Genomic DNA, 26,207 nt, shown 5'->3' on the forward strand with positions numbered 1-26,207 from the left:
ACTAAACCTGCAACGTCTCTGAGGGATGCTTGTGTAGGAATTCACATAGTCTCTCCATTTTTAGAGTTGTCCTCTTCCTCCCCACTTCCTCCTTTCCTCCGTCACTTCCTTCCTCCCTTCCTTCCACCTTTCCATCCTTCCTTCTTTTTTTTTTCTCTTCCTCAGAGCTTCCGTTATCTCTTCAAAATGCGTGCCATTTTCCTTCTGTCCTCACACATGGATGAACAATGAGAAAGAGGGTTTTTCTTCTTTGGGTGGAGGAGGACCGTGTAATCACTCTAATCGTTTTCCTAAAAAGTGATTTCACCGTTAACTTTTCTTCTCCTCTCCCCATAGACGTAGAAATATATTTTACAAAACTATGTTTAGTTTAATTTACACATCCTTTCATGAACAGACCAAGTTCTTTAAGGGCATTTATTCTGCTTCATATAAATAATTGATCAGCCAAGTTAATTTACTTCTGCCTGACTTGGTCAACCTTAATTAACTGCCCTGGAATCAAGACTGAACTTTTTGTTAGCTTAAAATCTTTCACAAGCATGATAACAAGGGCTTTATTTTCCTTAAATTTTCAGCATCAACACTGTAACCAAGGAAATAATCATAATAAGAAAGCATTGCTTTCATTTACTATAAATACATTGGCCAGGATATTATGAATTTTCCAGAATACTTCCAGAGAGCAGCTCTGTTGGCAACGACAATAAATAAGCATGCTAAACTCAGTTCTTATCCTTCCTACAAGTCCCTCCAGCACAAAAATCGATCTTTTGAAAAATCAGTAGCTCTGTAATGTTTCCAAGCAAGACGAGAAGCGGGTCATTTTGGCTTCCTTAAGCTTTCCGACATCTGTGGGATTTGTAGCATCAGCTTTTGTGAGGTTGTGTTGAATGGATCATATGTGATTTAAACACGCCCCGCGCCTTCAGAGAAGCCATAGAGAAAGTCAGAGGAAGGTTGGGCTTTGATTCTCCGGGAAGGACTTATGAGTGGGTGTGGCATGGCCGTGCCCTCCAGGTGCCATGTCTTTCCTATTCAGGCACTTTGGGTGGTTGTGCGCTATTTGTTGTTCTCAGTTTGTCACGAGCAAAGCAGTTCGTTGGTTTTAGGGTGTCCCAGAGGAAAGTGGAGGTTAACGCACACGGGGTGCCTGGGACAAGCACGGAAGAATAGAGGGTCCAGCATGCTATGTTAGAAAACACAGATGCCTCTCCCGTGACTTGCTTTAGGTGACGCTAAAATTGTAAAACTCAATAGAAAGAGACAAATACAGTGGTTCGCTAAAGAATGCTGACACTTTCAGCTTTGTATTTTATACGCTTTTCTTTGTCTACCTGCCACCCTCATTGTTGTCTTTTTGGGTTTTGACTCTGTTTTCTTTCCGTCCATGTACTTTGCATCACCACCTAGCACAGGACTTTGCAAATGGGAAATTCTCTCACCGGTTTTTGAACGGACAAGTTCACGTCTGCAATGGGGAGTGATTCTGGCGGCATCTCTTCCTTAACCTGCTGAGGTTCAGTTTTCTTACCTGTAAAATGGGAATAGCATTCCCTGCTTTTCCTCCCTCAGAGAATTCTTCTACGTTTGAAAAACACATAAGAGGGCTTTGTAGTTTGTGCAGCGTGACACAGATCTAAAGGCTTATTAAATGGCTTGGAACATTCCATAGAAAGAAAGAACTGCCAGGCCAGATATTGTTAGAAATGTTCTTAGACATCGACACTCCTCATTTTTCACATGTGCTTTTCAAAAAACCTGTTTTCTCCTGATTGGTGTGGGAGATTATGGGAAAATTTAAATCTTCCAACTGACATACTACTGTTAGCACTTGACTAATTAAGGACATCCTCGGACCAAAATAATCCTTTATGCAATTTTGGTCCCAAAGCCTGCACTCGCACAAACCTGGTTCGCAAGCCAAGCTGCTTGGCTTGATGCCTGCAAAACTTGTGCTGGAGGACTTGGCAGTCTTCTTTGGAACTGCACGGACCAAACCCTTCTCATCAAATTGTGCACTGGGGATAGTTCATACTCCACCCACCATGATGGTGTCAAACTCCGGAAACAGGAGCGGGGACTCTTCGACTGACACCTGTCTTCAGGTCTGGGGTCCTGATGGTCACGTGGTTTGAAAGCAGCATTTTACCTGTAGCTCTGCCCCCTGAGGACAGGCTGTTTGGCTAAATATACCCCATTCTGAGGGCAGGTATAGAGTTTAGGTATGGACAGTGTTTTTGTCTTTGTGGGGTGGGAAACCCCTGTAATGGATAGGCTTTCTGGAAGGCTAAAAACTTTTTTTCTTTTTTCTTTAGCTATGCTTGTGACATATCCTAATAATTAAATGGGTTTCCTTGCTCACCACTAAGACAACCGTTCTCTTCCTTAAATCCCTAAACACTGTCTTTTCCTTAGCTTCTATATACTTGGGCAAGTTTGTGGCAGAGAAACTGAAATGTTGGGGGGAAAAGTACCTACGTTTGACAGATTTATTTCTTTTTTGGTGATAAACTAGGTACTTGCATTTTGCCTGGCTCTCGCATACTGGAGAAAGCTTTAGCTGTTTTTTGGTAGATTCTTTACTCTGCAGACAGTAAGAATATGAACACAATTTTTAAAGGACTATAATCACTGAAATATCTGATCTAAAGAGACGAGAGTGAATCAGCTGTTGTGTCTGAGTTTGTTTCCCACCTGTTAACAAAAAATGCCATTCTTAATCCAGTTCAGTATTGGATTAACTTTAAAAAAAGATATGTCTTCTGGGTTTATGAAGTTTGTAGTTACATTGGATAATACTATGCACTGAAAGGAAATAAAGACAGATAGGAATTTTTCTGCTTTAATTTTTCCATTTGTTTTTTGTACGAGTTTATAGAAAAGAGACTTAAAACCAATCCTAGCAAGAAGGCAACCTCCTCTAAAGATGCCCAGAGTGTTTAAATTTCCCTGTTGTCACATATTTCACGCGTGGGGGGAGAAATCTGCAACACTGGTGGTACATATGTCTTTCCGTGATTTGAATCAATTTGTTTAGAAGTTTTCTGCCCTTCTTTTTTAAATTAGTTTTTATCAATACAAAATTGTATAGTTGATTTAGAATGTTGTGTTAGTTTCTGCTGTACAGCAAAGTGAATCAGTTACACATATACATATATCCACTCTTTTTTAGACCCTTTTCCCACATAGTTCATTAGAGAACTGAATAGAGTTCCCTGTGCTATACAGTAGTAGGTACTTACTAATTAATCTGTTTTATATATAAAATGTGGATATGTCAATCCCAATCTCCCAACCAATTTATCTCCCCCCCCCCCCCCCTTTTATCTAGGATTGGTGTTTCACATTTTACTGAAGTCTTAATTATACGGGCATTTCTCAGCTTGGACATTTGAGCTGCCATTTTCCTTTAGTGACTGTTGTTTTTTCTGGCCTCTCTACTTGAAGTGTGACCCTGGCATCTTCACTGTTTGCCTTCCCCCGCCTCACCTCCACTTTAAGAAAACACGTCAGACTGAATTTGTCCAAATCTTGGTTCCACCACTAGTGGCTATGATATTTACTGGGCAAATTAAAATAAGTCTCACAGAGCCTTAGTTTTCTCATGTAGAAACTCGAGCTAGGAATTGTCCTGAGAACTAAATTGGAGAATACATATAAATCCCCGGGACTAGCACAACACTGGTGATCAGTAGGTGGTCACAGTTGATATTAGCAGATATTGTCTTTCGTCATAATTGGGCATCTTTACTGAGAGCTGAATTGCCTCCTTGGGATAACGGTTTTGTACCCAGAGAGCAACAAGGAGTGCGAAATGTATTTACACAAAGGCCACATTATCTAGCGACTTGCCTTGGACCTCCAGTTGTCCTCCCTCATCCACAGCTTTGCTCTCTGAGGTTTGTTACCCTCAATCCAAAAATATTAAATGGAAAGTTCCAGAAATAAACAGTTGTTAAGTTTTAGATTCCACGCCATTCTCAGCGTGATGAAGTCTCACCATCCTGCTCCAGCCCACTGGGAGTCACCCCTCCGTCCAGCGTTTCCCACCCATTTGTCACTTAGTCGCCATCTCGGTTGTGTCTTAGTATCACAGTGCTCGTGTTCACCTATTACACCTTAAGTAAAATAGTAACATCCGTTTTACTTAATGATGGCCCCGAAGCACAAGACGAGTGATGCCAGCAATTTGGAGGTGCCACGGAGAAGCCGTAAAGTGCCTCCCTTTAAGAGAGAAGGTGAGGGCTTCCCTGGCGGCACAGTGGTTGAGAGTCCGCCTGCCGATGCAGGGGACGTGGGTTCGTGCCCCGGTCCGGGAAGATCCCACATGCCGCGGAGCGGCTGGGCCCGTGAGCCATGGCCGCTGAGCCTGCACGTCCGGAGCCTGTGCTCCGCAATGGGAGAGGCCACAACAGTGAGAGGCCCGCGTACCGCAAAAAAAAAAAAACAAAAAAAAAAAAAAGAGAGAGAGAAGGTGAAAGTTCTCAACGTAATAAGAAAAGAAAAGAAATCACATGGTGAAGTTGCTAAGATCTATGGGAAGAACGAATCAAGAAAAAAGAAATTCATGCTAGTTTTGCTGTCATACCTCGAGCGGCAAAAGTTACGGCCATAGTGTGTGATAAGTGCTTATTTAAGATGGAAAAAGCATTAAATATGTCTAGCAAGATATTTTGAGAGAGAGAGACCACTTTCACATAACTTACATTATAGTAATTTTTGTAATTGTTCTCTTTTCTTGTTAGTTATTATCGTTAATCTCTTACCATGCCTAATTTAGAAATTACACTTTGTCTTAGGTATGTATGTATCGGAAAAACCATAGTATATATAGGATTCAGTAGGCATCCACTAGGGATCTTGGAACGTATCCCCTGTGGATAAGGGGGGACTACTATATCTCTCTCTCTCTTTTTTTTTAATGTGACGTTTAGTATGTTCAGATTCAGAACTTTTCTTTGGTCTGCCTAGGCAACGTTTTCTCCAAAACAAACATAAGACGGCCCAGACCTTTCAGGCCTTAAACCAAGCTAGAGGTTAGGAATCCAGTATGAGAAACACCTAACTTTGAATGGGACTTCTCAGGAGAATTTTAACCATAAGGCAAAGATAATAGTCTGAATTTGTTTAGCTTCTGAAAAGTGGGGAGTTTTTTTCTTCCTCTCCCTCAAAGAGGCCGATCTTATTGGAAAGGCCACTTTTGAAGAGTTTCAATACCTGAATGAGTCCAAGGAGTGTGAATCAGTAAAATGCTTTTTGGGCTTTGAGTGTAAGCGTTTTCAGCATGAATTACCTCAGGGGAGCCTATTGGTAATGTGTGTCATCTCCTGATAGACTGAATTTGCAGAATATTTCTCTAAGAGTGTAACACACAACACAGAGCCTGCACATACTAAAATGTAATGTTACACGCTGAACAGAATGACTTACCAGTTTTTGAGCAAAAAACTATATAATAATCACAGATATAATCACAGAAATTCAACCATAAATCCTAGGTTCACCTGAAAACAATTGTTCTCTTCTAAGGGGAAAAAGATAACATACAGAGAACAATACTAGTTCTCAGAACAAAACTTGAATTTGTTTTTCTCAAGTTTTTAATTTAATTTTTATTTTATATTGGACTCTTGTTGATTTACAGTGTTGTGTCAGTTTCAGGTGTACAGCAGCAAAGTGGTTCAGTTACCCATATACGTACATCTGTTCTTTTTCAGATTCTTTTCCCGTCTAGGCTGTCAGAGAATAGTGATAGAGTTCCCTGTGCTCTACAGTTCCGTATTCAAAAACTAGGCAATTGGACCATTTCTAAGGGGTAACATGAGTGAAAGGAAATGACAACTGTTTACAGATTTTGGCAACACTGAAGGCAGGGCCCTTCTCCTAATATACAACAACTGTGCTAACAGCTGCTTTTTTCTTTCTCCCCGGCTCCCTCCTCAAAATCCTTCTACCAGGTTTTTGAGTCATGATGCAAGAATCTGGGACTGAGACGAAAAGTAACGGTTCAGCCATCCAGAACGGGTCAAGCGGCGGCAACCACTTACTAGAGTGCGGTGGCCTCCGGGAAGGGCGGCCCAACGGGGAGACGCCGGCCGTGGACGTGGGGGCGGCCGATCTGGCCCACGTGCAGCAGCAGCAGGTACTGAGCTCTGGAGCGGGGGCTGGGGCGGGTGGTGGGTGCCGATGTTACCGCTTCCCCTGACGTTTGACCGCTGCGAATGTCTGGCGCTCACTGGCTCCCTGACCGTAAGCACCATCTTTGAAGCCACTAGCACAGCAGGGCCCCAGTGACTGGCTTTAAGAGACGGAACTGCCAAGGGCTTGAGAAGTAGAGTCTTGGAAGTCCCCTCTGTCTTGGGGAATGGTGGTTGAAAATGAGGTTGGGTGGACCTCTGGCCACTTCCTTTGAGCCTCTAACATGTCAGCCTAAAGTTTAACTACTTGCAATAAAACAGATCTTTGGAGAAATTGTTCCCAGTGCTTGAATCAGAAAATAAATACATAGACTTATTAAGCCTTATGATGAGAGAAACAAAATAAGGGATCAAGGATAAAAGAGAAATGAGGGCTATAAGAGAGAAAAGTAGGTGACTTGGGAGAATAGAAATAAATGGAAATACCCAAGCAGAATTGGGTAAATAACACGACATCAATAACATAGGCGTCGGTGTAAGAAACTGCTTGCTGCTACCTGGAGGAATTTAGGGAGATGGGCCACTTACAGATGTTTCTTACATACATATGGCAGTTGGTATGTGACTAAATCCTGTTAATGCTTTAACTGCTCTCTTAGTGGTGGCTCCCCAAAATGCACGTAAGTTGCGATGTATTCATTCTGTTATATCCTTTGTAGGCATTTAAGTGGGTACCTGGGAGTGACTGGTAAAATATTTCCAAATGGTAAAGGGTGTGACCCAGAAAATGGCATTGTGTGGCCAGCGTTGGTGCAGATTCAAATAAGTCAATAGCATTTGCTTGAAGATAAACATTGTTTTCCCAGCCTCTCTTGTAATTAGGAAATATTGTTTCTTTTTGTTAATGATAACGGATGATTTTTGTTGCATTTTAGTGTTTGATTCATTTATTCAGTACAAAGTAATGGTGCCATTTGGAAAAAGGTGTAAAAAGAATGGTGCATCTTCGGACTTTCTGAGTGAAATGGAAATTGCGCTGGGGGTTGAGGGAAGAGAAAGAAAAACAGAAACCTTTTCTCAAACCATTTTCTTGGAATCTATATCAGAGAAGCCAAGGCAGTCCCTCCTTGTTTTAGGGATATAGCCTTTGACAGGCTCTAAAACATGTATTATTTTCTCCTTACTAAGATTTTTTTACAAATAAGGAACCATTAGATTGTTAGTCTATCCAAAGTTGGTGGAACCTGCATGAGACAATGGAATCTGTTGGGGAAGGATACAACAGAGAGAAAGAGGACACTAAGAGACAAGCTAAGGTCTTAATTCAGAGGACTTGAAGTGATTTGATCTCTCTTTCAGTGGCAGCTCAAATCCGATAGTGCCTGCTTCCTGGGCATCACATCAGCTGGGATTTATGATGTATGTTGTGTATAAACTTTGGGCACTTGCATTAGTGCAAATGGCCAAATTCCACCCAATGCGGTTATTGACAACACCTATCAGTATATGGTAGAAAGGTATCCATGTGTTTGTGTGTGTATTTGTTCATTTGATATTCTCAGATGTTTATGGTTCTATTGAGAATAAATAGTTGGTCATTTGGTTTGCCGTTTCCTGTGCCCTTACCATACAGAGGCCAAGGTCAACTGTTTCTTTTCATTTTTTTTTTTTTTTTTTTTTTTTTTTTGCGTTACGCGGGCCTCTCACTGTTGTGGCCTCTCCCGTTGCGGAGCACAGGCTCCGGACGCGCAGGCTCAGCGGCCATGGCTCACGGGCCCAGCCGCTCCGCGGCATGTGGGATCTTCCCGGACCAGGGCACAAACCCGTGTCCCCTGCATCGGCAGGCGAACTCTCAACCACTCCGCCACCAGGGAAGCCCGGTCAACTGTTTCTTTATGGAGTGGTTGAAGTGGGGCTATTGACGGATGTGGTATGAACCCCGAGTAATTAGTATTTAGATTATGTTAATTGGATAAATGAAAAGTAACTTCTTCTGATTTTTATTTGAAAAACTGAAAATCATCCACTATCTCAAAGTCGTAAGCCAGCCAAAAACTTTACTTTTATACCATCAACACACACACACACACACAAACACACACACACACACACACACACACACACACACAGCCTGACCCCACGAACAGCAACCACAAGTTGACCTCACAGAAGAAAGTTGTGTACATGCATATTAACAGCATCGTCCTTGAAAATCATCAGTAGCAAAATTAGTTATTCATGTCTTTCCTCTTTATCTCGGCTGTGACCACTTTGGAAAATATGTTGTTATGGGTTATTGGTATAAAGGTCAATACCTTTTGATTGTACTTCGAAGTGCTTTTAATATTTTTATAACAATTTTATTTCTAATTGCCAAGGATATGTTTTGGGAAGGGAGAAAGCAGTTGGGTCTATCATTGTGGCTAAAACCCCACATATTGTGGTTGGCAGGCCTTTTTGGTCTTTTAAAATAAAATACTGACAGCTGTGTGACTTCCCTAAGTGTATGATGAGGCTCTTAACAGGTTGTTGGGGGGAAAGAAAATCTGTAGATGAAATAAGAAAAAAACCCCGACAGGATTGAAAAAAGTTTCACAGGACTCGCATCATCAGTTTTCTAACAGACTGAAAACTGCTACAATTAAACAGTTCGGAGAAATCCGAATGTCAGCGTGATGGACGTGGGTTGTTTTCGTCATTTTTATTCTACAGGTTTTTACTTGAAGTGAGAATACCAGCAATGAGAAAATCACAGCCATGCTGAATTCATTACTGCGGTAGTCACACAAAACCACGGATAAAATTTCAATAACTGCAGGCCACAGTTGAGTAAACAGTTGCACTGAAATTTAATTCCTGTTGACTTTTCCCCCATTCCTCGCCAGGGGCACATTCTGACTCTGTAGTACAAAGACAACAGGGGTTACAGCTTTGATTAATGTAGGACAGTGGAAGAGAATTAGAACTGTAAAGTATGTTAGAAGTCCATGGAACAAAAAGATCTGGCTTAAAAGGACTTGGTATAAAAATGAGTTAATTATGCTGTGTATGAAACTGAAATGTTCTAGGATTTTCCAGTTGCACCAGTACAATCATTGACGATATAGGGAGAATTTTTACCTAGTGCCGGGATTTAAAATACATAAACGCAAGCCTCTCCGTGTTTGATTGATATTACCAAAGATAATTACGAATGAGAGCAAGTGTCCTTTCAGGATGGAGAGCTTTCACGAAGATTCGCTGTGAAGTGAGTGACTTCTGTGCTGGGTTTGGTCTATAGGTTGGTTAAATCGGGTCCAAACAGACTGTGTGTGTGTGTGTGTGTGTGTGTGTGTGTGTGTGTGTGTGTGTGTGTGTGTGTGTGTGTGTATTATGTTGTTGACCACTCAGAAAAATGGGAGCAATCTGGCTTTTACATTTTCTCTTGAAAAATCAGCAGATCTGGTAACTGTGGCCAGTATTCCTACAAGGGTAACGATTGTTGGGAGGTGAACTGCTACTAAGTCAGGGAGCCTATAGGCCGGCAGTCAGCCTGAGTTCCCACCCAGTACCTTTGCTGACTTGTACCCTCTAGGCAGTGGAGTTGGTGATTCTTTTCTGGAAGTTGCCATCATCACTCAGAAGCCATCAGCCAGGGAGAGGTGCTACCATTAGCTGGAGGAGCCCGCCCACACACTCACAAACTGTCTTCCTTCCTCAAAACTAAATGTATTATCTCTGTAATGTTTCAACTCTACTTGTATCTGGGGCATGAAACTCTTATAACAATAGTTTTCTAATAATATAATTTGATAATGCTTCTGAACATTTTCTTTTTAGCCATTGAATAATTCTTTACCCAGTACCATCACTGCTTTTTATTTCCTATTATCCCTGTCCCATTTCTAGGTCTGTGAAAGTTCTGTATTGGATATGGACTACTCCATTATGAAACTCAGCAACAAATACTATTACCAATTACTAAAGTTTTTTTTTTTCTTTCTTTCTTAAAGAAAGGATTTTAAAATGTCCAGAGCAATTTCACAAACTGTGTGGATTAATGCATTTTAAAAGTCTTGAGTTTTAGAAAGCAGGATTTTATTTCCATATTGCTGCAAATGAGAGCTTTTTCAGATAAGCATATTACATAGAGCATAATGTTTAGAAGTTTCTCCATATACAGCATATGCTGTCAGGTCAATTAACAGAATGCATACTAGAAAATGTTTATTCAATAAAAATGAATAGCTGTTAAGTAAAACAGCTATTTCTTAACAACATTCCATTTAATGATGGGCTTTTTTTCTTTTCTTTTTTTTTTTTGGTACCACCTGGCACTTTTATTGTCTGCAGATCCGTGTAGGGAGAGCGTTGCTTGCTAGAGTGTTGAGGTGTGGCTGTCGTTTTATGTGAGAAGGGCAGTTTAGAAGTAGTCTTGTGAGAAGAACATTTAAAAACAATAAACTAAGTATGGAATTCAAAGATATATTATTTGGAGAGTGTGGACAAGTGATGTGTTTACTTCATTATTGCTTCTTTGACATTTGGTTTAAGGTGTTGGACCTTTTAGCCCAAAAGACGTACATGTTTCATGTTAATCATTTAAAAGAAAAAAAACAGTCAATGACTATTAAGGAGGTACAAGAAATAGAAAGGATAGGGAGCTTCTGCAAAATCATGAACGAGAAGGAGCGGGATCCACTGGGTTGAATTTTGCCAATGAGCCATTGAAGGAGGTAAAAGATGAGTCATTACACAGGACCAGAGACGCTCAGAAATTCTTCTCTTCGTCGTCAAAATGGCAGAATGAATCCCTTCCTTTAGTTTTTTTTTTTTTTTTTTTTTTTTTGCAATACGCGGGCCTCTCACCGTCGCGGCCCCTTCCGTTGCGGAGCACAGGCTCTGGACACGCAGGCCCAGTGGCCATGGTTCACGGGCCCAGCCACTCCGCGGCACGTGGGATCTTCCCGGACCGGGACACGAACCCGTGTCCCCTGCATCGGCGGGCGGACTCTCAACCACCGTGCCACCAGGGAAGCCCTCTTCCTTTCATTTTTGTGACTGAAGTTACTAGTGGATATCGAACAGAACAGGGAGAATGTCCTACCAACATGTCAAGTTTTAAGTGCCTCTGTAGAAAACAGTGCCTGGAAGAAATAGCTGTCAGTGTTTGGATGGGCAGTAAGGTTGTATGATAGGGGCCCTCCCTTTGTTTCTCATTCTCCCCCATCTTTCTGTGGGGGACCGTGTTAAATTCCAGTGGCCATCCTTTGCTTGTTTACGCTTCTACAGAGGGAAGCCCAGGTGATTAGGTTTGTATCTGTAGGTGCAAAGATGAGGTATGAGTGGCCAGTTCAGCCTTACCCATTCTCCTTTTCTTTGGAAAAGGTTCCTTATGAACTCTGTAGGGAATCCCCTCAAATTCCCATTGTAGCAGCCAGGGACTGTGTCTGAAAGGGAGGGTCTCTGGACGCCACTGGAAGGGTAAAGATGTTCAGCATCTTTGTATCCTAAGAGGGAAGCTGTCAGAAGAAAGTACAGAAGAAGAAGAGATTATTCATGTTTACTAAGTGCCCTCATGGGGCTGGGGACTGTGATAGGGACCAGCGCCTTCCTTCACTCATAGATGAAGACCAATATAGTTTTCAATCATAAAATTTAAAAAAATTTAAAGGAATTGCTCTGCTCAGATAGCCTCTTCTGGGCTACAAGGTAGAGTTCAAATACTATAGACGATATTGATGGTCAAAAATATTTTGTAGGAATCAATGCCACCAACATGTTAGCGAAAATCAAACAAATTGAAACGGAACAGACAGGAATTCAGATAATTCCTACAAATAAAGAAAAAGCAGCCACAACAATAACGGACTTGCGCTTTTTCTCAATTCCTTTTGTGGCTATTTCTGGAAACGGCATCTTTTCCCCCCCAATGCTAAATTTAGTTCTCTACTCTGTTGTTTAGGTCTGCCTTCCATCCAAATATTGTTGTCAAAGATTTATGTAACCCGGGATGTGAGCCTTGTATGAAATTCTTCCAAGTTCTGATTTCTGAACAGTTGTGTGTCATTAATCTCTCCACTGAAAATTAAGATGGCCCAGAAGAAAAAGAGTCGAGTACATAAGAGAGTGTAGTCCTAGAAACCCGGATGCTGCATTTCACCGTGAGTGAAGTGTACCTTCACTCACAAGGCATTGCTCCTTTGGCAAGGTAATTTTCAGCCCTGACCTGTGAGCTAAGAATAATAGTAAAGAAAAAAATGCTCCCTATCTCTTGTCTAATCAGAAATCTTTTTGAACTTTCAGGAGGGATGACTTTAATGGTAATTTGTTGACAGATTAGCCTGGGTGATTGCAAAGAGTTTGTTTTGCACAACTGGCAGACTCCTATCTGTTCTCTGAAGGCAGGCAACCTACTTTGCTGTTTTGCAAGTGCCTGCCTTTATTGACAACCAGTGCTGAACAGGCAGAATTGGTATGTTTGTGTAATGTAAACCTATAGCTCGCCTGATGGAGTCTAGTGTCCTTTTAGGTAGCGCACAGATTGTTTGATAAAAAGGGTTACAAGGTGACTGCTTTTATGACAAAGTAGAATAGCAATATGAATGCAAGTGGTGGATGAAGCAGGAGAGAAGGAAGTTTGTGTAGGGAACTGAAGCCCGTGTTAGAAAGTTTCTTTTCATCACTTGGTCTTTGAACTCACATCTATTGTAATCATGAAGTGTTACTTGTACCATTCCAGAGACCCTGTGCTGAATACTGTGTTTGATTTGGTTCGTGGAAATACAACTGTATTTTTTTTCCCCCTTCTCTCACACGGAAATGTGGTGAAGAGAGTTTCACGTACTGGCCTGGCCTCAGCTTTGGTTCAAGGCGGCTGCTAAATGGACTGCAAAACATGTCTTAACTTTGTTTCTTAGCTTGCAATTTCTTGAAATTCACTAATTCATTTGTTTGCCTATTTTCATTTCGTCTTTATGGTGTCACGCCTATGTGTGATGAAATGTGGGGACCACATTGCTATGTGAGGTGCTGGGAAAGCATGGGAGCATCACTTGGGGGGTCTCTTTGGCTGGAGCCTGAAAAGAAAGCCTGGAGGGGTGGGAAGGTGAGTAGAAGCTGAACTGGGGTCAGTTTGTGGGAGGCTTGAGTTCCTAAGCCAGGGGGAGGTTTCCAAGCTGAAAAGAAAGGGCATCCAAGAGGTGGTAGACTGAAGGTAAAAAAGACGGTTGGACCCGGCCTGGCTTGGAAGGAAAGAGATCCGGAGAGATTAATCGTAGTTCTGAGGCCATTGCACTTGGTCCTGGATGTAGCAGTGGGACACCAACCCAGGCCTTCTGTCACTGAGGGCACCATGGTGTTGACCCTGCCTTGTTCCCTGCATTTCTCCTCCTGCCTTGGAAGCCCTTGGTCAGCTGTGAGCCCCGTAAGCGCAGGGATAGGCCTTTCTCATCCCCTGATACTCATTCCTCAGCACAGAGCACAGTACCTGGCGGAGAGCAGTTCTTAGCCTCTGTGAATGAATGAAACAGAAAGAGAAAGGAAGGCCTGGGTCACGAGCAAGCGTTTCAAGGGCATGTTGGCAAATCGACACTGCCTTTTGGAATAGGAGATGTGGAGGCATCATGAAGTGGGAGTCATGAGGGGTGATTCAAGATTTCCAGTCTGAATGACAGGCAAAACAGTGCACCGTGAAACAAAGAGAGAAGGGCAGCGGGAGGAGAAGCCAAGCTCCTTTCTACCGGTTACTAATCGGTTATTATGATATGATAAAGAAGGCACAAACGTAATTTGTAAATAAAGGGTGGATTTATTTTGGAAAAGTCCCGCTTTTGTTTCAAGGCTGTTTAAAAAAAAGACACCCTCCTGTGTCACTCAAACTCTCTACTTTGATTGTATGTGTTTATTCAGATTAAAATTATCGAATATTTTCCCTTTAGCCTCTGCCAGTTACTAATGAGTATATCTTCCAAAAGTCACATGGGAAGTGCTGATAAACTGCTTGTGTTCCTATTGATCAGGGAATGCGCTTATCTCTCTTCGAGAACAAAACTACCAAGTTAGATCTTTGATAAAGTGTCTCATATTGACACAGGTTTCTTAGATGCATTTGTTTTTTTAAGGTGAAGGGAGTGCCTCTTGTGTTTCCTTTGTTGGAAAAATACAATGTGTAATTATTAAACAGTTGGTGCTCTTGGAAGACCTATTTAGGGGGTATAGATTCAACTGGTGAGGGAGAGCAGGGCTTGTTTGTGAGTTGAAGTTGAGCCCTGCGTAGAGGTGGGTGAAGGGAAGGAAGCTGTGTTCTCTTTAATCCTTCTCCAGAGAGTATTTTCCAGTATCTTCTATAGAAACTGACAGTGCAAATACTGACTTCGGAGGCGATAGGATTTTTTATTTTGTGAAGTTGGTAACCCTAAGGTTCTCCCTGAATTAACTCTGTAGCCCCATTTTTAGACCGTGCCTTTGAGACTGTACCCAAAATAAAATGAACTTCCTGACGCAGATTCATCTTCCCTAGAGCTTCCTAAAGTAGACTGTTTATTGCACCCTTTCTCATCCACGCAGCCATAAGTAATTGTCAGAATCATGTCGCTTGTCAAGAGAGGCAAGTGTTAGCTGTTCTGAAATCGGCGTTGTTATCACTGTACCTTCTCTCACCCCCAGCACCCCTCTCTCCACATGGAAGGGAAGGTGACATGATGTCTTAGTCATTCAAATCCAATAACTTTTAATCTGAAGGTTAAGTAGTGAGATATAAACTAAGAGATGGTAATATCAATTTTATGTTCACTGAAGGGCACAGTATACCTCTTTCTAGTGTGGAGGGAAAATTGTGCGTAAAATGTCCTTTGCTTCTCAACAGCAGAGCCAGGCCTCTCAGAGCCAAAGGAAGAAAGAGTTTTGGAAAAATGTAATAAAATAAGACGTAACATCCTAGAACAGGGCAAAAGTAGCCTTTTAGTGTTGGAATGATTGTGTTAATTTTTCAAGGTTGCACGGTAAGAAGTAGTTCCATCTTTATAGCCTCTTGTATTGACTCCTGTTATCCTCTCTAAGAACTCAGCCCCCTTTTCAAGGTTAAAGACTGGGAGAGAATGACATAATGCTCATTCTTTCCTGACTATTTTTGGTCCTAATGTGTACGATAAATAATACTGTGATAATATTGCTTAACTTGCCTCATTTTTTTCCCTCCTCGTGATGGTATTTCCATTTCCACGCAATAGAAATTCAGCATGCCAAGGCACTAAGTGAGAATGCCTTGGCAACATGCATTTTTATCACGATCTGCTGATGTATTTCGTTAGATTTACACTTGTCTTACAAACACAAAGTTTGTGCCGTGTATTCTACGGATATGTTACGGGCATTTATGTACAGACTTACTGTACCATTAGTATGCTGTGAGAGGGAAAGAAAGCATCCTGCGTAAACTGGGTATATGCGATATTCCCCGTTACGATTGTCAAGGTGATACCCTGTAATGTAGTGATTCACAATGATAACTGTCAAGATTGCGTTCTGGAATTCTTTTAAACTTGTCTCAGCCATTCATTACCCGTTACCTTTTTTGGGTAAGTTCTAGGTACAAAGCACTGTGTTGAACCTGCAGACCATACTGCGGGTCGGGGAACTAAGGCAGAGGCCAAATCTGGCCTGCCACCTATCCTTTGAAATAAAGATTCTGTTGGAATACAGCCGTGCCCCTTTTTTCTCTCGTCTACAGCTGCTTTCTCCCTACCACAGCAGAGGGGGGTTGTTGCAACAGAGAACGTATGGCTCGCAAAACCTAAAATACTTACTACCCGGAAAAAGTTTGTTGACCCCCCTGGATTAGTGGATGGCAGGCGTGGCAAGATTTGCCTTCCAGAACCTTCTACCCTTACTGTCAAGTAACAAAACTGAAGGATCATTCCCTCCTTTTTTTCTAAAGTATCCATATATATGTATACATCTCATACTTTAAGACTTCTTTTGCGTTTTCTAAAATGGTAAATTAACGGGTAGTTGTCATCATACCTGCAGGGTTGCTTTCTAATCCTTTAACTATATGCATCTCACAAATGAAAAGTTTTGGCACGATCGGTGGTTAGAAGAATAATCAGCCAGCCTACCAAGAAAATGGAGGGTGGGACAGTGAAGGAGTCACTCGGAGAGCAGACATCTTTGGCCGTGGTTCTCCTACCAAAGAAAATTTGCCTTAAAAAGTAGCATATCTTATATTCGTAGACTCTTGGTTGGCCAGAAGATGCAAAGAAATGTCCTGAATATCTCCCTGCATTCATAAAGTTCATGAGCTAATTGGACTAGAACAAGACATGAACATGTGCATTAAATACTAGTAACAATTTCAAGCACATGAAGGGTAAGCTGTGGAAGAGATGCAATTGATTAATCGACACATAACGTGATTTAAGCAATAAATCTTCAGTAACCCGGAGAGGAAGAGTTTATTTGTGTCTGTACTGGTGGAATTTTTGAAGACACTGATAAAACTGAGGAAACAGTAGCGCAGTATGTGCACACCAGCTGATTTAGTTTAACCCTTTCAGTCAGGAGATGATGAATAGAAGGTATATACTGAGCTATGTGGATTTGGCTTAGGACTTAGATACTAAGTGGCCAAGAGGTGTATCTTTGCCATTTTGTCATTTTTAATTTGGTGAGAAGCAAGGGTGGTTTTCTATTGTGGAAGGCCTGGAGGCATATGGTAAGTAGAGGTCATTTTATGCTGGATGCCAGCATCTGAGTTGATTGGTCTCCAGGAAATGGTCCGGGGCCTATCTGTTTACACAGACCATTGCCTGAGTTGAGTGTATGATTTCCAGAGATTAGATGAGAGCTGACAAGGCTGGTCATTTGGTTGGTGGTGTCCGTATTTCATATACTTTTATATTGAATTTTAGCTCACTCACCTGTATTCATCATATAGCTAGAACAACTGAAACCATAGCACCTTATTTTAAAAGAGTTGTCAAATTTGAAGATCTTTACTCAGTCCAGCTATTTTAATGAACTGGTAGTCTTTCCTAGAAGATGCATTGGCCTGGTGTTTTCTCCCGTCTGCCCTTCTTCTTTCTTTTCTTACCTTCTCGTTTGTTTATATTTTTAAGTTTGTTATCAGGTGACTTATCATTCTGCAGTATCTCCCAATTAGTGAAAAATCTCTTTACTCTTCCAGGTGGGTGGGTTTCTCTGCCCTGGGTCATATCTTTAATTCCATGATTCTTATACTGTTCACCTTTTTAAGGTCCCTCCTTTGTGAATCTGATGAAACCCGAGCACCTTTCGCTATGAAAAGTGTGTGTATACGTGTGTGTTTGTGTAATTTTGCAATTACAGTTTCATGTGCATCCCGCCCCCAATTAAAACACTCTGCAGCCCATACTGCATGTTAATTAGATTTGCTAGCTGGTTCAGTGTTTTGACAAATGTTTCCAGATTTTTCTATGTTTAATTAACGTTAAGTGTATTAGTAACCTATCTCTAATTTGGAAAAGGTTTCCTCTTTTGGCTCTAAATGCTTACCAATGTGTCCCTGGAATTAGTTCTTGGATATCTTAAATGTAGCGCTATAAATGCCAGCTCTGAAGGAAACTTTGGAAAATAAGGTCATATAAAGCACTCTGCACAGGTCCTGAGAGTCATTTTATGTTTATTCATAGGCATTCACCAGGTTTACTTACTCTTGAACTTTTCTAACTGAAGAACACTATATACTGGTCGGAAGATCTTTGACCACGTTAGCAAAGATTACAGTAAAATGATGCATATAGCCCTGGCACCCCCTTATGTGGCTTATATAAACTTGTGTAGCCCATTCTGGGGGCAGTTTGGCGTGGTGTAGCAGGAGGCTTAGAACAGTCACACCCTTTGATTCAGGGTAACGCTTTTACTGAGCAATTGTGTAGCATCCAGCAGCGGTTCTCAAACTTTTTATAGGTATGGGAATCATTTAGAGGACGACGTCTTAAAGCAGGTTGCAGGGCCCACCCTCAGAGTACTTTATTCTGTAGATCTGGGATGGGGCCCAAGAATTTGCATTTCTGGTGCTTCTAACCCATTCTCTGCTGCTGGCTAGGGCACACTTGATGACCACTGGAAAAGGCAGAGCATCTAAAGGCATAAATGATGGAGCCAGCTTGTTTGGCCTGAGTCATGACTCTGCACTGCCACTTACTAGTTTGGTGATTGCACAAGTCAGTTAATTTCTCTGTGCCTCAGTTTACACATCCATCACATGGGGATGATATCAGCGTTTAATATTCTGAGTATACGGGTCTGTAAATGTTAGCTGCTGGTATTCTTATCTTTAGCACCATCATCACCATCGTCATTAGGAATTTAACCTACAGAAATAATGTGAAGCAAACGGAAAGATTTATACCTGAAGGTGTTCATTATGGTAGTATTTATGATATGGTAGTATATATGATATGAAAAATAAAAAATACCCTAAATCACTGACATTAGAAGAAAGGTTAAATAAATGGTTATACATAAGTTAGAAGTAATAAGTACCCATTAAGACTCACACACTTGTGGAATAGTTAATAACTTTATCAATTATAAACTTTTTTTTTTTTTTTTTTGTGGTACGCGGGCCTCTCACTCTTGTGGCCTCTCCCGTTGTGGAGTACAGGCTCCGGATACGCAGGCTCAGCGGCCATGACTCACGGGCCCAGCCTCTCCGCGGCATGTGGGATCTTCCCGGACCGGGGCACGAACCCGCGTCCCCTGCATCGGCAGGCGGACTCTCAACCACTGCGCCACCAGGGAAGCCCAATTATAAACATTTTTAGCTTAAAAAATTATAGTACAGTAATCGGTGGGAGAAAAAAAACTGAAAAAGCCCATTAAAAAAAGTTACCAATAGCTTTTGTATGTTTATGGGATTGTACTTTTTCTTTCTTTTAACATCTTTATTGGAGTATAATTGCTTTACAATGGTGTGTTAGTTTCTGATTTACAACAAAGTGAATCAGCTATACATATACATATATCCCCATATCCCCTCCCTCTTGCTTCTGCCTCCCTGTCCCCCCCTCCCTATCCCACCCCCCCTAGATGGTCACAAAGCACCGAGCTGATCTCCCTGTGCTATGCGGCTGCTTCCCACTAGCTATCTATTTTATGTCCCAGCTTACTCTTCCCACTCCCCGTGTCCTCAAATTATGGGATTGTACTTTATTTTGTATAGTTTCATATAGTTTCATACAGTTTCATATAGTTTTTGTATAGTTTTCATTTTTCTGTATATTCTAAAATTTCTGCAGTGATATTTATTGCCTTTATAATTTAAAAGTTATTATTATGTAATGCACATTCACACTGTTTGGAAATTTTTATTAGTGTATAGAAATGGCAGAGAATACCTGTCCCTTGAGCAAGATTTATATGTATTTTATGCAATGTATTTATATAAATATAATACAAATTTAATATAAATTTACAAAATAATATAAATAAAATATATACGTATATCTTATACATATTTATATTTTAAAAAAAATTTTGTACAGAATTCAAGGGATAAATTTTTGTAGTTACAAGGTTTTCTCCCATGACACGTTTGTGTTTTCAGCGACACGTCTTCTCCCTAGTGCTATCTCTCCACCAACTTCTAGTGCTTCCACCCACAAATTTGACAGCCACTAGCCATCCTTGTATACCACCGTCAACGTGTGACAAAAGTCAGCCTGTTGTCAATCGAAAGAGTATAGATGAAAAAAAAAATGCACTTAGATTTCTCCACTGCTCCCCTATTCAAAGTTCCTTCCTTGTTTGTTTGGACTTTGTCCCGTATTGTAGCGACAATCATATACAAATATACCTAGTTGCTTACCCAATGTGTGCTGTTTACACTTGAAATTTATTTCACTGCCCTAGGGAACTAGAAAAGGTAGGAGGAACATTTCATTCGAGACATTTTGGAATCCTACTGACAATGGTTTAAAACCCAGCTCCAGCACTTACTGAATGCGGGAATTTGAGTGAGTTATGCCGGTCTCTCTGAGCCTCACTTTTCTCATCTGTAAAATGGGGCAATAGAAATAACTTGTAGAGAGGGTTTATGTGACGAATACACTGAATAATAATATACATAAAGGCCCTGGCACGGTAGTTAGCCCTTTAAAATGTGCTCACAACACCATTATTGTCCTTGTTCAGTGCCTTTTGAGGACACGGTAAAGGCTTGCCTGACATCTTAGGGACTCAGAGATAGAGGTCGGGGCAATCCAAGTTGCTTCTCCAGACTCTTCCATTCTTTTTTTTTTTTTTTAATATTTTATGTATGTATGTATGTATGTATGTATGTATGTATGTATGTATGTATGACTGTGTTGGGTCTTCGTTTCTGTGCGAGGGCTTTCTCTAGTTGCAGCAAGAGGGGGCCACTCTTCATCGCGGTGCGCTGGCCTCTCACCATCGCGGCCTCTCTTGTTGCGGAGCACAGGCTCCAGACGCGCAGGCTCTGTAGTTGTGGCTCACGGGCTTGGCTGCTCCGCGGCATGTGGGATCTTACCAGACCAGGGCTCGAACCCGTGTCCCCTGCGTTGGCAGGCAGATTCTCAACCACTGCGCCACCAGGGAAGCCCCCAGACTGTTCCACGCTTTAGGCTACTCCGGCCACTTCGTATTCAAATCCAATCACCTTAGAATATTGTAGGCGTTCAAGCTGGAGACCTCCAAGGGAACCCTCCTCTGTGAATAGGGGAATTCTTGTGTCTTCCCTCACTGAGACGATTAATTGAAAGAAGCACACAGGCCTGATCGACAACCAAAACTCTTCATTTAGAAACCGAGCACTACATGAAGACTGCAGAGAATCAGCTCTTGTAGGCCGTTCTAGAAAAGAAACCATACATCCTAATAAATACAGAATTTCTCCTCCATACCTGCTAGCAACATGACTGAAGGGGCCCCTCACACAAATGTTTTAAATTTACAGGCAGAGTTAAGGGGACACCGTTTGCCTCCAGAATCTGAATTGAATCAGGGTTTTATTTCAGATAAAATCTTTGGGGCTCATAACTTAAAAAACACAACTTTTACTGGCATTACGCAATTTGCCACGGGTCATTTCGCAAAATGTTTGTATATGTAAGCCCAGGTTCTTCTTTTAAGAAAAAGGAGGAGGGGGGAGGGCGGGGATTGGATTTTGCTAAAATCCAGGTGGTGTTTCAGTTTATATTTACTTTTAATTGGAAATCAAATACAGGCAAGGGAGAAAGAAAATCTACCATGTTTTCTTTACTAAGAGTATCCATTGGGGAGGGGCAGGACGCTGCCAGCCAGATTTTAAGAAGCAGCTTTTTTATTGGCATGTCTATTTTTTTTTTTCTGGCTAAATTCTTGTGCCTGCATTTTCTTTTTTAACATCTAAGTTTTTACACATGGCAATGATTTTTTATGTCTCAGTGCTCCATGCTGCCCTCCCTCTGTAATTTCCATGGGATTAGTACCTAGAACCAGGACAGCAAATAATTACACGCTACACATAACCAATAGCTTCCCTAGGCTGTTGTCTGGCAAGTCCCCTGTTTAGGTTCCCGTCTGAGATAGTATTTGATTCTTGTGGCCTGACTTGATTTGTGGAAGGCTGGGAAGTTTCTGAAAAACTAGAAACAGGGAAAAAAAAAAAAAGTTAATTAAAAAAAGTTTTAAATCAAGAGTTTTAGAAGGTCCACCAGTGTGTGGATATAACTAGCCACTGGTGCATTTTGGGTAACTACTATAAAATATTGGCAAAGAGACTGTGGCACAGTTAGAAGATGGCCACGGAATGTGCTGGAAGAGGTACCTAGACAGGCACTTAATGCCACTAGTGCCTGCAAAATACCCGCATGTGCCAAAGCCAAGAGGGAAATCCTCAGTGCTAGCTCTGTGTGAGGCTTGGGTGTCATTCAGATGTTTTCAATTGAAAACTGAATACCAAATAATTTTTCATTTTCTACTGCACAATTACTTTACATGTTCATTGGAGAAAAATTAGAAGATGTAGCTAAGAAAGCAGAGACAAAAGAAATCATATCTCCTGCAATCTCATTTTACAGAGGTAACAACTGTTGACATTTTGGTAGGTATTCTGTAGCTGTTTTGTTTTTTTTTTTTTTAATCATGCCTTCACATTTTTACATATTCATTTCCCATTCCCACCATAGAACTATATAGATTAAAAAAAAACCATCTAGCAATAATTTGTTTACCAGTGGGCATGGTTAGGGTTAATTCTCTGACATGGTAGTTTACTTTTTCATATTTTAGTATTTTGTATTTATAGCTGTAGGGGAAAATGTGTGTTCTTAGTTTCAAATTTCATAGTTTAAGGCCTAATTAATTCTAGCTAGTTTCCTGACTCTACCCCCCCTTCACTTTTTCCCAGCTTTGTCAAGTCATTCCGTATTTAGCCACATTACTTACAAATTATTTTGAAGAGGAAACACTCAGCACGGGATGATGTTAGGCAATCTACCCATTTTCAGTAAATGAGTGCGTTTCTTTATCCAAAATCTTAAACATTCCTATTGTCACAGATTTTTATACGTTTGAAATGACTAATATCACCAATAGTAATGGTATTAGAAGTAACAGTATTATTAACAGCAAATTTATTGAAAGTGCCTTTCTTCCGGACTTGGGCTTGGTACTCCCACATATATTAGTACAGTTTGTTCTCACATGCACCCTGTGAACTAAGTACTCTTAAAATTCCTACTCATCACGGAAAGATTAGCCGCCCGAGTTCACACTGCTTATAACTGGACCAGCCCAGCTTCTAACCCACATCTGCCCGAGCCCACAGCCTGAACCCTTCATCCCAGCCCGCGGTCTCCTCTGGTTGTGTTTCTTGTGGTGACGATCAGGCCAGGCTGCAAGGATTTCTCCCAGTTTCCTTGGCCTTCTTCCCATTGTGAGTACCCTAAAAGGTTGTCTCTTTCAGAACCCTTTCGCTTCATCCGATCTTTTCTTGCTAAGTCCTGTAGGAAAATACCAGATATTCCCATAGACAGAAGCTTTTCCATTTCCTCCCTTGCTTATTTTTATGTTGAGCCCTTATTTTTAGCGAACATGCCCACTTTTTTTTTTTTTTTTTTTTTTTTTTGCGATACACGGGCCTCTCACTGTTGTGGCCTCTCCCGTTGCGCAGCACAGGCTCCGGACGCGCAGGCTCAGCGGCCATGGCTCACGGGCCCAGCCGCTCCGGCAGCACGTGGGATCTTCCCGGACCGGGGCACGATCCCGTGTCCCCTGCATCGGCAGGCGGACTCTCAACCACTAGCGCCACCAGGGAAGCCCGACAGGCCCACTTTTAAGCATCTTGCAGCTTGGGTTCGTTTCTTTCCATTTCCAAGGGAGAGTCCTGCTTCACACCTGTTGCTGCATCCTTATAATGAACAGCCAAGCCTGGTACACCCGGGCAGAAATGAGCGTGATTCTTTCTGTTTCCCAAACACTTCAATTGGAAGGCCTTTGTTTTCCTCCAGAAACGACAGAAATTCAGCAGCGCTGGTGGTGACGTTTACAGCATGCTGGAGGAAATAAAGCTCAAGTGTGAGTGTTCTGAAAGCTCGGGACCATACCTCCAACATGGCAACTTGTCGGATGGCTGTCTCTTTAGCTAGTCAGGGGGATGGAAGTGTTGGCTTTTAAGCGATGGGAAATCTGGCTGGATTAATAAGTCTGCGCGTAATAAGCTGTAAGCGGCTGTGGTTGCAATAGCTCTTTTATAGACAACTTAAAAGCAACCATTTGGGGTTGGACAAGTTTCCCTTTCTTTCTCTTGTGTTTGGGTCCATGGAAACAGAAGACTTAAAACTGCAAACTTTCTCCAGGTGCCCCAAACAGCTGTCACTGACTGACAGGGCTGGGGAAATACCTTCCGTGTTTTCTTAGTATTATGTAACAGTCTCAAACCCTTTCCCCAAGCAACAAAAATGGATTTGAATAAAAATATTTCTGGTACCCTGTGTTTCTGGAGGAGATTGCTCGTGCAGCTTCACTGGTGAATGCGTTAGTCCTTTGGAAGTCAGCACAGTCATTTTCGTCGTCTTCATATCTGGGAGAGCGGATTATTTTGCTTTAAGAGTGACTAGCCCTGTGGACACAATGTCCTTTGCTCCGCAAGCAGTGTTTTGTATTAATGTTTCTGTGGCCCGTGCTTTGCCCGCATCCAACACCGCTCTAGTCAACAACAAAAAAAATGGCTTCACGTGATAAATAAAAGATAGCACTCACGAAGGATGTCTGCTGGGACTTACGGTGGGAGTTTTAAAGATTCATAACCTACAAGTCAAACTATGTACATTTCCCTGGCAGCCTAGCATGTGTTTGTTTCCTGTTTGGGAAATCATCTTCACTTTCAGGGCATATTTCTCAAAGTCGGCTGATGGCGCCCAGTCCTCTGCTTTAACCATTCATCCAGCTCACGTGATAGCTGGTCAGTGTTCTGGCTCAACACAAACGCCCAGACACCAGGCTGCAGCAGATCTTTTTAAGTCTATCTTTATCTCTCTCTCACCTTTAAAAACAAACCGGCAGGTCTGCTTTTGGCAAGAACTGTGGAGTAGGCTGGAAAGTGTTTTTCTTCGAAGAAAAGTCGGAATTTGAAAATCTCCCACTTTTGCATTGCCGTTTGAGAGGCAGGGAACCTCAGTTCCTCGAAGGTGTCACCATGGCCACATCTGTGTTGTCATCGCCAAAAAAGAGACGTGCTTGGTGGACTAGAGAAGAAAGCCAGGCTATTTCAGTTCCAGGAGTACCAGGAGCTGAAAAAAATGCACATGTCTGGGTGGCTTGCATGTTGGCACCTCAAGCTGCTTTGAAAGTCCAGAGTAGGTCCCAACCTGCCCATTCCTTACAGCCTCAGCATTCTTCTCCAGAAGGTTTCACAGAACTTTGATCTCTCCTAACAATTCTTTATTATGTTTGAGTAGGTCATTCCTTCTACCCCTAGCTACAGGTGCCAAGGTCTTTTAGAATCTGTCCGTTCTGGGACTTCCCTCGTGGCGCAGTGGTTAAGAATCCGCCTGCCAATGCAGGGGACACGGGTTCGGTCCCTGGTCTGGGAAGATGCCACATGCCGCAGAGCAACTAAGCCCGTGCGCCACAGCTACTGAGCCAGCACTCTAGAGTCCGCGAACCACAACTACTGAGACCGCGTGCCACAACTGTTGAAGCCCGCGCGCCTAGAGCCTGTGCTCCACAAGAGAAGCCACCGCAATGAGAAGCCCGCACACCCCAACGAAGAGTATCCCCCGCTCGCCGCAACTAGAGAAAGTCCACGTGCAGCAATGAAGACCTAACGTAGCCAAAAATAAATTAATTAAATAAATTTAGAAAAAAACCTGTCCCTCCCGTAGGAATGATAGAAGAACTTCATTTCGTCCCTTGCACACACATTTATCTATTCCCGCTTGATTGTACCTATCATCTCCTGTATCCTCAATCCTCCTTCCCCTTCTCCACTCCTGACCCCCAATATATAGATGCATGCGATCGCTTCTCTTTTTTTTCTTTCTCTGTAGGGTTATAGAATTTTTAAAATTCCTTAGATGATCCAGCCTCACATTTTATGGATAAGGAAACTAAGCTCAGACAAAATGAAGGCTTTTTCCTTTGATTAACTTTTGCATGGATGCCCCTGATGTGTTTGGAAACAGTCTTCTGGGGTAGGATGTGGGCCCTTCTACGATCTGTCAGGATGGATAAAATCAAAAAGTTCATTCCTGTGGTTACCAACACCATTAAGAACTAAGTTCGATATATAGGGTATATCTGTGTGACTGTGTGTATGTGTGTACATGTACATCTCTTTTTAAAGTTTTGTTATCGATTATTGGGAAGTGGGTATTTTTCTTCACTGTAATACTTCCAGAGCAGGGATCAGCACATTTTTAAATTTACTTTAAATTGTGAACCATTTTTGGCTTTGTGGACTCCTCTGTCTCTGTCACAAATGCTCTGTGTAAAAGCAGCCATAGGTAGTACATAAATGGGCATCACTGTGTTCCAATAAAACTTTATTTACAGAAACACGTAGCAGGCTGGATTTGGCCCCTGGGGCAGTAGTTTGCTGACCCC

General features: G+C 41.9%; 1 protein-coding gene across 11 annotated transcripts in view; it reads left to right on the plus strand.

The window, feature by feature from the left end:
- The window catches only part of FOXP1 (forkhead box P1), a 601,805-nt gene that overhangs the window by 362,472 nt on the left and 213,126 nt on the right, over nt 1-26,207 (plus strand). For all 11 annotated transcript variants that reach the window (XM_032648540.1, XM_032648545.1, XM_032648541.1 and 8 more), the window contains one exon: nt 5,961-6,145. In XM_032648540.1, the coding sequence (XP_032504431.1) occupies nt 5,972-6,145 (174 nt within the window). In that variant the 5' untranslated portion in view covers nt 5,961-5,971. The remainder of the gene's footprint in view (nt 1-5,960; nt 6,146-26,207) is intronic.

The sequence above is a fragment of the Phocoena sinus genome, chromosome 11, assembly GCF_008692025.1.
Source record: "Phocoena sinus isolate mPhoSin1 chromosome 11, mPhoSin1.pri, whole genome shotgun sequence".
In the NCBI taxonomy this organism is placed as follows: domain Eukaryota; kingdom Metazoa; phylum Chordata; class Mammalia; order Artiodactyla; family Phocoenidae; genus Phocoena; species Phocoena sinus.